The following is a 10,969-nucleotide window of genomic DNA, read 5'->3' on the forward strand; positions in this document are numbered from 1 at the left end:
TTATCAACTGCTGGACCATACTAAACTCCCCAAGCCTCAGTTTTCTCAACCATTACATTGAGATGACATTCATACTCTCCTCGAGCTTTGTGCGGTGATTACATGAGATGATACATGCAACCTCTCCAGAAAGATACTTCCAATAAAATAATACCTAACATTTATTACAAGATGATAATCTTTCAGAAAATTTGCTTAGGAAGGGTGTAATTTTATAGCTGTATTCACGGTAAATCTACAATAATATAGGATGAAACCTTATCTCATCTTCTTCCTTGTTCTTGGAACATCCGTCCGGCCCAGCTACTCTAGATCCCTCCTTTCCTTCGTTCAGATCTTTTTATAGTGTCGCTAAACTCGTGGCTTTTCTGGTAGTTGAAATCAATACAAAAGGTGATCTCTTCCTCTGCCAGTTTTGCTCTGTACATTCTCAAATGTATTTACTCTCTTTTCAGTATATTTGCTGGTTTCGTGTTGGGGTCACCCTCTAAAATTCTCTTCTTTTCTAAGTTCATTTCTTGAATTTCATAGGCATCTTAAAGTTTCCGTGTAAATTTGCTTTTTGCACGAAGCTACTTCGACCTTCCTGAAGTTTTCTTTTCCTTTGGCTTCAGGGACATTGGACTCCCCTGGTTCTCCTGTCTGTCAGGCATCTTTGTTCACCCTTTCATCCTTGCTTTATTGTCCTCTTCCCAACTTTCGAATGGAGGCCTCCCTTCATTGAAAGCGCTTTCACTTTCAAGACTTGAAACATCACCTTTAGCTAGTTACTGCCAAAACCTATGCCTCTAGACCTCATCTCATTTTGGAACTTAAGACCTGCATTTTGAAAAGCACGTTAAACATTTTCCCGTTGATGTCCCGGAAGTCTTTCAAGCATTTCAAACTCAATCAATCCAAATAGGACTCAGGGTATTTTCGAATCCACCCTCTACCTCAACTATCACTCTATCCCCTAATTTTAAATGTTATTGAAGGACATTTTATTCACCTCTATCCTTCAAACTCTGGCTTCTTAGACTCTCCCTGCCTCACTCCCATCCTCTAGGCCAAGTAAGTTTCAAATTCTGCTAAATTCTTTACTTGCAATCTCTCTCAAATTTCCCTGCCCTTTCCAGGCTTATGGTGCTTGTGTTTGGACTCCCACCCACTTTTAACAGTATAATTGATTGGTAACTTAAATTGTTCTTCATGAATTTTATCCTATGCAGCACTGACAAACTATTCCAATTACTGACTTCGTTTTATTTAGAATGTAATGAAAATGCAGTAACCTAGTCTACAAATGGCTTTCATTATCTCCTCCTAGAATATCTTGATAATCTTTGAACACACTGACAAACACCTATCTTTCCATTTTTCTTAATCTTTAGCTACAACTAAAGACATTTACAGTTTATTCCATGTTTATACGTTTAACTAGATATTCTTCTTCTTCTTACTTTTTTTTTTGTAAGAACAGAAGACACTCCTGTCACCCTGGCACTTGGAGCTCTGTATCAGGAACCGAGGGTAGAAACATATTTTCTATTGTCTGCAAACACTGTGTCGGCAGCTAAAGATTATGATCCAGTCAACCGTGATCATCCAGAAGTTACTACCGTAAGTGTGAACTTGTGTCATGATGACACAGCCTCGGCTGATACGTTAACACTCACCCTGGATTAGACACAGTTTTCTCCTTCTCTGAACCAGAGGCCAAAACAGTAGGTCGCGGCTACCGCAGACTCTCACTGCCAACGCCCCCCACACCGTCCGTCCTTCTCTGTCCTCTGCTGCTGCCTCCCTCACCCACCTGGTCTCCCCCTCTGGCTCTTCAGGACGTAACTCCACGTCCACGTTAGGTTTTCAGAGAAAACGGACAAGTCCTTGCTGTAGATTCCACTCCCCAGGGCTCCATCTCTCGGGAGGACGATTACCGGACATGGAACGGCGTGGAAACGCCTCAAGGTCCCATTTGTGGTCTCATCACCATGCTCCGCGTTCCTGCCCCCAACGCTCAGTCAAACTGTTTAATACGAAAATGACGTTATTACATATGCCTAAAAATGATGCGGTCACCCAGCCTAAGAACCTACAGGACAGTGTATCCACCACGACATCATTTCCCTCAGGACCCTAAATCCCATGCTTTAGCTTTTTTTGCCCAAAGTGAGTACCGTCTCCTGGTCACCCCCAGGTAGACATCTGGGGAACACAAGAGGTTGGTGGGACATAGCTGCGGTGTCAGGAGCATGAAGGGGGACCATGTGGTCACCCCCTGCCCTGTGCTTCCTGGGACTGAAAGGCCCCACAGCTGTGGGTCCAGTGCCTGCAGGATGAAGAAAGACAGATTTCTGTCACTCCACAGACCCTGGACTTCTGATTAAGCGGATTGCTCCGAAATGAGTCCTCACTGCCTAACATACATCCTGCTCCTAGAAAAGTGCTTTTGAGACACTTGCTGTTTAAATGAAAGATCCAGGACTCTGGAAATTTTTACAGAAAATCAGATTCCAGGATCCAGAAGAGGAAGGTGTGACAGCACCAGCTGTATCAGGATGCTCCTCGTGGGCTTTCACGGGGCAAGATCAGTTTGATGATACAACACTCATGACTAAATAGTGTGAATAAATAAACAAGCAAGTGTTTTAGAAAAAACTTTATAGGCCGCTCTTTACCTGAGAACAGGAGATGATTCTTTACCACTGCTTTTCCAGCCATATTACTTACCACAATTTCCATCAATATTCTCTCTGCAATTAGCACAGATTAAAAAAAAAATACTTCTGACTATTCTTTCATCTTCAGAATGACATTAAGAGTAATTCTTAAAATCTATTTTATTGAGGTGAATTTTATGTAAAAAGACATACATCCTATTTAATTGGGTAGGCAGTAACTAGTATATGAACTCTTTTAATCAATATCTATCAGAGTAACTTAAAAATTTAAGTCATTCCGTCCTAGAACATTCTGCACATCTGTCCTTATTGGACTTGGGTAAGTGTCACAAACAATGTCATTCAGCCATGGCACCTGCGGACATGTGACTTGGTGCTTGAGGACAGACTCCTAGGTGGGAATCTCTATTCCCAGGACGTGGAGAACTTGTTGAGCGGGAGGAAATACAGACGACAAAGACTTACACAGCATCGTCTACGAGGGATGCACGGAAGGGCGTCCTCCCCACCCCCTCCCAGCCCTGGAGAGAAGAGCCCCTGCTCCTCAGGGCGGTGGGCGATCCACAGGTCAGAGAGCTCTGGGCACGTGGGAGGGGGACACGCGGTGACTGAACCTGCATCCTGCACAGAAGGGGACATGCCTCTGTGGGGACAGTCACTGATCTAGACTTGATCCTGATCTGAGAGGACTCTGTATGAGACACGACTCCAGTCCTGACCAATGAACAGCCAAGGTAGTCAGGGACAGTCACCCTGAGGAGTCCGACTGAAGCCTAAAGGTGCTCCGAAGTGATGCGGAGGCCACATAAGGGGACACGGGTCCTGGCCCTATGAAAAGGCAGTGAACAGATTAAAGGGGAGGCAGGAGTTATTTCAGATGAGCTCTGGTCAACAAGTCACAGCATGGTGTGTCTGTACTTGAACAGCAGGAGGCACACAGGACCTGTTTCTGAAGGTCTGGGGGTTAATAGAGCTAGAACCAGCCACCTGGCACTGCCTGGGGACCTCTGCTTAGGCCTCACAGGTGTGACCTCCCCAACCCCCACGTCCCACACAGCCCTGCCCCTGCCCATCCCTTAACTCTCCGACAGAGGGGCCTGAACCAGGGTCCAGTGTGGGATGAGAAAGCTGGGGGTCTCATTTGCATGAGTGGACCCTCCCTCTGTCAGAGCTTGAAGAGGGGAGGGAGAGACGTGGGGGAAGCTCTGCTTCATCTGTGGGGACACAGAGAGCAGGACTCAGTGATCATCTCCACCATGGCCTGGTCCCCTCTCCTCCTCACCCTCCTCGCTCACTGCACAGGTGACCAGATAAGGGGACAGGAGAGGGGAGCATGGGTAAAAGCATGGGGCCCTGCTGCCTCCCCTTGTCTCTAGACCCAGCATCACCACCTCTGTGTCTCTCCCTCTTCCAGGCTCCTGGGCCCAGTCTGTGCTGACCCAGCCGTCCTCCGTGTCTGGGGCCCCGGGACAGAGTGTCACCATCTCCTGCACTGGAAGCAGCTCCAACATCGGGGGTAGATATGTGAGCTGGTACCAACAGCTCCCGGAAAGGGCCCCCAAACGCCTCATGTATGGTGATAGCTATCGAGACTCCGGGGTCCCCGACCGATTCTCTGGCTCCAAGTCTGGCAACTCAGCCTCCCTGACCATCCGTGGGCTCCAGGCTGTGGACGAGGCCGATTATTACTGCTCAGCATGGGACAGCAGTCTCAGTGCTCCCACAGTGCTCTAGGTCTATGGGGAAGTGAGACAAAAACTGGCTGTTTCCTGTGCAGTGGGTCTTCCCTGAGCAGACTCCACTTCTCTGATCAGACAGCTGCCTTCCTTGTGAGTTTGACCTAAAAGTGAGGGCTGAGACCCACCCCAGGGAACTTTGTCTAGATTGTGTCCTCGTCTCTCTAAATCTGTCCTTTTTGGCAACACATTGACTGATTTTCTCAAACAGAGCAGAAGTTCTTAGACGTGGGGCGGCTGCTCTGGGGACAGATAACCGGAGTCTATGCAGCTGCGTTTTTTCTCCTCAGTGAGGAAAATGAGCCTTTCCTCGCTTTCATGTCCGACGATGCGGGGACCACCCCAGAAGGTGGACCGTCCCGCACAGTACGGACTCTGCTCTTCCAGGGGTCACAGCACACACCTTCCCATCTCTCCCAGGCTCCTGTGATCACGGCGGGTCTAGGAGCCCTGTGTCCCAGAGATGAGGCACTGAGATGTGGGGTGCTGTGTGAGGATGCAGGCCCGGAAGGTACTCCAGGCACAGAGCTGGCCTGGGATCCTCACTGGGGACCTGAGACTTCGGATATGATCTCAGGAGAGGGGCAATTATCAAGGGGATGTGGGAACTGAGGCCAAGAACCTTCTTCAAGGGATACGAAAGTGTTGGGGTGTCCCACAGCTGCTGGGAAATGCTGAGTCCAGTCCACGGAAGGGGGTGAACTTGGCCCATGGATGACAGGTCCTTACAGTGATGCCAGTTAGACCATGGGGACTCCCTTGAGTGGATCTCCTGACCCCACAGGCACTGACTGTGTCCTCCTGTCCCTGCAGACCTCACTGGAGCTTTCCAACCATCCAGGCTTGAGGCAGGCTGTGGGACAACAGGATGGGAAGTCCCCATTAGGTGCCCATGTCACCCCCTTTTGAAGTTCTCGATGTGCCCAGATCCGAGGTCACCTTTTCCTGCACAAGATGCAGCAGACACATTGGGGTCACCTTGGCAATGGTCTCAAGGACCTCGAGGCAGAGCCCCTACTCTGTGATCTAGGACAGAGATGATTGACTCTTAGGGGTTCAGCCCTCATCTCTGACTCCTGCTTTGTACTCGTGGCCTCTTGACCAACTTTGGGCTCCAGCCTGATGAGGAGGCTGATTATCACTGTCACATGACTAAATACAATGCACTGCCACATAGAACAGCTGTCCCAGCAGGAAGTGAGGTGAACTTCTGCCCTGCACACCTCTGTCTGTCCAATCACTGCTCTGTCCCCAACTGTGTCCAACACCAGCTCAGGTTAAAGATTCTGCTGTCAAGTGTGCTATTAAACCTGGTGGCTTCGTGTTCTCACCTTGGCCTATGTTCATGAGGTCAATGAAAACACCTCCTATTCCCACTGGTCTCCAGTGCAAACAGAATCACTTTGTACCAGAAACACGAGAGTCCTCAGAGTTGCCGGCAAAGCTGGCGAGGAAAGCAGAAGTCCAGCACGAGTGACCCGGGAGAACCAGGTGGCCCTCTACCAACCCCTGGCATGTCCCCTGCTCTCGGCCCAAGTTACCCTCAATCTTCCCTGAGCCCTGACACCCTAAGGAAGCTGGGTTTCTCTCTCTCTCTCGTGAGATGTCACTCTTGGGGAGGTCCTGTTTTCTTTGTACTTGAAGACCCCTCCCCATGATGGACATGGCTTCAGACCCACCACGTCCTCACTTTCTCCAGTGAATCCCCACGACTTCCAAATCTTCTCCCTCACTGGTTCTCTGTTGGGGATGATATTGGATTAAAAATCAATTCTTTTGCACATAGACCTTATCAACCCAACCGCCATTAAATGCATGGAGCTAGTAACGAAAGAACTTGATCAGGCCCAATGCAGATTTGGTAACAGGTCACGAGGAGTCCTCAGGCCAGGAATGAAGGAGCAACCTCTAGAAGCGGGCGACAGCTTCATTGACAGGAATGTTCTTTTGTGTCAATCCTCGTGTTGAGAGAAATGGCAAAACTCGAGTAAAATATAGATTTAATGTGTCAAAGAATCCTAAGAAAATAATAACTGCCAAGAAGACATTCAAAGACAGAGGAGATCCCACAGATGTTATCGAGAACACACGACATCTTTTTCCCGGACAGTGTTATAATGTCATGGAAAAGACAGACCCAAAAAGCCAGGACGCTTGCAGTGGGGACTCGGGACCCTACCCGGGCCCCTGACAACAGCAACAGCATCAACCACATATTTCCAAACGTCATGGTGACCCACATGGAATTATGACCACATATGAACTAACGGGGTTCTCTGGGAACTTTAGAGGATCTAGGTTCAGGAACATCATGTGCTGGTAATGAACCAGGCAAAGCCAACTCAACCATCAGGCAATCCCAAAATTTCCGAAAACAGAGCACTTCATTTGGATATCTGGAGGTCAGTAGTGACTTGGAAAAATTAATGGCTCCACCCCACACCACAGAGGAAAGCTTCTCATTCTACTGCCCTGGGTAGTGACATCAGAAAGATCCACCTGCAAATATCAGAAGCCTGTCCAGGAGAGCTGGATGGTGTGAAATGGGCTGGCGGCTGTGGGGTCTGGGCCCAGCAGGGGGCGCTGAGGGACAAGTCCTGAGAGCTCCGGGTCTGGGCCACAGGCTGGGAAAATGCTCCACTGGCTCTTGCACACTTGGGCAGCAGTGTCCTCACTGAAGGGTGACTTTCCTGCACCTGGGCCCCCTGGAGCCACGTAAGCAATGGCTCTAGCTCATACCCTGGCCGCCTACTCCATCCTCCACCGCTCCTGGAGTCACAGCGCCGGCTGCGGTTCAGGCAGGATAGACAATCTCACATCTAGAGCCAATTTGCAAGAAAACAAATCACCTACAATGCTACCTGGACATAGGTAAAGAGACACCTGGGGAGGCGAGGGTCCGAAATCCAGCAATGAGACTTCAGCAAGCAGAGCTCCGGGCTTCTGTGTCGTGGTCCTCATTCCTCACCGAACCCTCCTCTCTCGTAGGACACGGGGTTTCCTTTCGCATGAGGAGAAAAGACGGGGCGTGGGGTTGGCACTGCGCTGCTCCCATCGTTTGCGCACAGGTGGTTGACCGTCCATTCTTGTTGTCACCTCGTGACCCTCCGTCTCTCCTTCTAGGCTGTTGAGTCAGACTGAGCTGCCGCTGCCACTCACAATGTCTGGGTCTCTGCTTACAAATAAACTCATTAATTAATGATAGGATTATATTATATAATATATAAACATTACATATACATATATAAGTAGTATATGTAACACATTATATTTCAATTAGTAATATAAAAGTATATTAGGTAACATATAAATATGATATAGAATACATAAACAATCATGATATAAGTTAATATTATAACACATAGTTTATATCCTGTTTCATGTTGCATATATGTTATATATAGACACACCGACTCCAGACCTGCCAAGTAGGAAAGAGTTATTCTGGCCCACGGTGCCTTGAGACTGTCTGAGACACGTTCCAGGGTTGGCTCAGGGCTCCCTTCAGAGGTCAGGAATCCTGGCTAATTACCGTGACTTCCCATATGTTCATGATAAAATAGATAATAAATGCATTAGCTCTGAAACTGTCGTAATTTTAGTTATTTGTCAGCGGCATGGTCTTGGTCGTTTATTTCTGTCTTTTAGAGTGACTATGGAAGCCCATATCGCTTCTGTTTCTCAGATATTTATATTACTCTTTCTACATCTTTGTTATCCTCCTAAGATCGAAGTCATCTTCATCTTGAATGTGGTGCACATCAAATTACACATTGTTCTCCACTATTGAAGAAGCCTTTGTTTAAAAGGCACCGTAATTTGGTACGAATCTTTGTGTGAAATCTGTTGCGGTCTCCGATACAGCTCATGAGCAATGAGAACGAAAACAATGCGCATTTCATGAAGCAGACCAGGTACTAACGATTCTGAATCGAATATGAGATCATATTTTATTTCCCACTGCGGAAAATGATCTCTGTAGTTATCTTTCAAAAATTAACGAGAAATTTTATCTCCCTGCTGTTCCCCTTGACCCCAAATCCCCTCGTCTGTTCTTCCCAGTTCTTTCTGCTCCTGGGAGACTGTTAAGGGGAAAGAGAATTTTAAAATTCTCATGATGTTCGCATCAACTTGTTCAGATCGAGTATAATTTTCATTTCCTGTTACAAGTTACATGTTTCCTTTTTCTTTTAAATCTGATGTTGGGAGGAAGCTCATAATGTCGTGCTGACAACATTGCCCTGCTTGGCAAACCCTGCATGGTATTGAAGCCGCTCCACGGAGTCCATGGCTCCTCACAGCAGAGGAGAGCTTCCCCTCCCCCGCCAAGCCTGGTAGTGCAGCTTCGTGTGTGGGCGCCCAGCCCTGGGCTCTCACTGCTGAACTGGGGACCGTTGACAGGATGGTGACATTGGGAGACCCCTGTCCCTTCACACACCGCGTGTGACTGGGATTTCCCACTGAGGCTGCTGCTGTGGGAGGGATGCCCGCTACTCGTCCTCCAGGGAGACAGGAAGGGACTGGACTGGGGAGGAGAAACCGCTCATGGGCAGGGGGGAGTGTTGGGGTGCACTAGATTGTCGGTGCCGGAATATGGAGAAAGCAGCATCTCATCATCCAACTCTCAGCCTTTCCAGAGGGGGAATTTGGAACTGAGGTCACCAGACACTGGAGAGACCATTTTGGTGAAAGGCCTGAAGTCTCTTCATCAATGTCTCAGTCATCACGCCATCTGGTCTGTGTGAGGTCCCAGCATCTGCCTCTTTCAAGACCTCCCCCAGGGACATCAGGGTGACTCTGGGTCAGGAAGAGAGAGAAAGCTGATTTGCATGAGGCACCTTCTCCTCCTAATGAGTCTGTGAAACTTAAAAAGGCCTGAGGACATCACAGTACAGCCCAGGAGCCTGAGGAGTCCGTGACCTGTGAGTGTGCCCACCATGGCCTGGACGGTACTTCTGCTGGGGCTCCTCGCTTATGGCTCAGGTCAGGGGAAGGGACTCTACATATTGGGGGTTCATAAAGGCAGGTTCTCCAGGTGACCTAGTTTCATGACAACTGTGTGTCTCCTTTGGTTTTAGGGGCGAATTCTCAGACTGTGGTGACTCAGGAGCCATCGCTGTCAGTGTCTCCTGGAGGGACGGTCACACTCACCTGTGGCCTTAGCTCTGGGTCAGTCTCCACCAGTAACTACCCCGGCTGGCACCAGCAGACCCCAGGCAGGGCTCCCCGCGTGCTTATCTACAACACAAACAACCGACCCTCTGGGATCCCTGGTCGCTTCTCCGGATACATCTCTGGGAACAAAGCCGCCCTCACCATCACGGGGGCCCAGCCTGAGGACGAGGCCGACTATTACTGTAATCTGGGTATGGGTAGTGGCATTTCCACAGTGATGTGAACTCACAGGGAAGTGCAACCAAAACCTCCTCACGTGCTCAGAATGGCTCAGCCTCAGAGGCAAAAGGGAAGAGAGAGGGTGGAAATGGCCAGCACGCCATGGGGCGGGGGCTCCAAGGCCCTGTTCTCCTGCCCAGTGGTTCATCACCACGTGTCCTCCATTCTCTCCAGGGTGACTCCACAAGACTGGCTTCCACTCTCCCTGTCTGCCTGTAATAACGGGGAGGGGCTCAGCTCCTAAATATGTCAACCACAGGTAGACTCAGAGACCCCACTGCTCCCTCTGAGTCTCCTCTGATTCAAAGAGCATGAGCAGATACACTCTCATTCATTGCTTGTCCCTGCAGACCACCTGGATAGTTCACTTAGCGTTAAAATGGGAGTCTCACTGCACTTGCTGGGATTGCAGTTCCTCAAACTAGGCCAACTGTGTGAGAATCGTGTGTTCTTCTGCAGGAATCTGTTTTAACGATCTCTCCAGGAGGTTTTTATGAACATTAAAGTTTAAGAAGTACCTCTACTTCTATAAATCTGAACTTATTCTTGAAAATTTCTGTTTAAAATTCAATTATTTTAACAAGGTAGGACAAAATCTCTCCCATTCAAAAATCAGGGACACTCAGAAACAAAATTAAAATCTCAGGAATCTCTGAAAACTGCGATTTATTTCAAGTTAACCAGAAATTGGAAGGAATTTCCACAACCACATGTTCTCTAAGGATGCATTTTGTGGCTCATGGGAACACGTATGCTGTTAGAAGGCGTCTAGAGTAGAAGTGGCTTCCAGAAGCTTATACCTGAGCTGACTCCCCTGACGTCGGGAAAGGAGGAGCAGGGCTGCAGGTTGTGTCACTACGCGAGCTCCCCCTAAGGCGTCCGGCACTGGGCCGTGAGAGGAGAGCGTGAAATTGTGAATTGTTTGTTTTTTCTCCAATAAGAAAAATCTTGTTAGAAAAAGATTGTGTTGAGGCAATGCAAAATAAATTTAAAGGAAGAATGCGTTCTCTAAGGCATGCGATCTGTATGGCTTTTTGCACAATTGGATTCCCGGATTGTCTCAAGGAAGAGAAAAAGGATATTGGGGGAAAATTACAAAGTCTGAATAAAGCCTGCAGCTGAGTAAATATTATTACTCCAATGTTCTTTTTTAAAGAAATGACTGTGTGGTTCAAG

At 48.3% G+C, this 10,969-nt stretch overlaps 2 gene segments (V, D, J or C); both read left to right on the forward strand.

Moving 5' to 3' along the window:
• Positions 1-3,877: 3,877 nt before the first annotated feature.
• Positions 3,878-4,397, forward strand: LOC120614155 (immunoglobulin lambda variable 1-40-like). The segment is given in 2 exon segments: positions 3,878-3,965; positions 4,078-4,397. Coding segments are annotated over 2 exon segments (366 nt in total).
• A 4,828-nt stretch (positions 4,398-9,225) lies between these two features.
• LOC120614152 (immunoglobulin lambda variable 8-61-like) lies at positions 9,226-10,425 on the forward strand. The segment is given in 2 exon segments: positions 9,226-9,382; positions 9,478-10,425. Coding segments are annotated over 2 exon segments (366 nt in total).
• Positions 10,426-10,969: the final 544 nt, after the last annotated feature.

This window comes from Pteropus medius, unplaced genomic scaffold (assembly GCF_902729225.1).
Source record: "Pteropus medius unplaced genomic scaffold, Ma_sr-lr_union100, whole genome shotgun sequence".
Lineage (NCBI taxonomy): Eukaryota > Metazoa > Chordata > Mammalia > Chiroptera > Pteropodidae > Pteropus > Pteropus medius.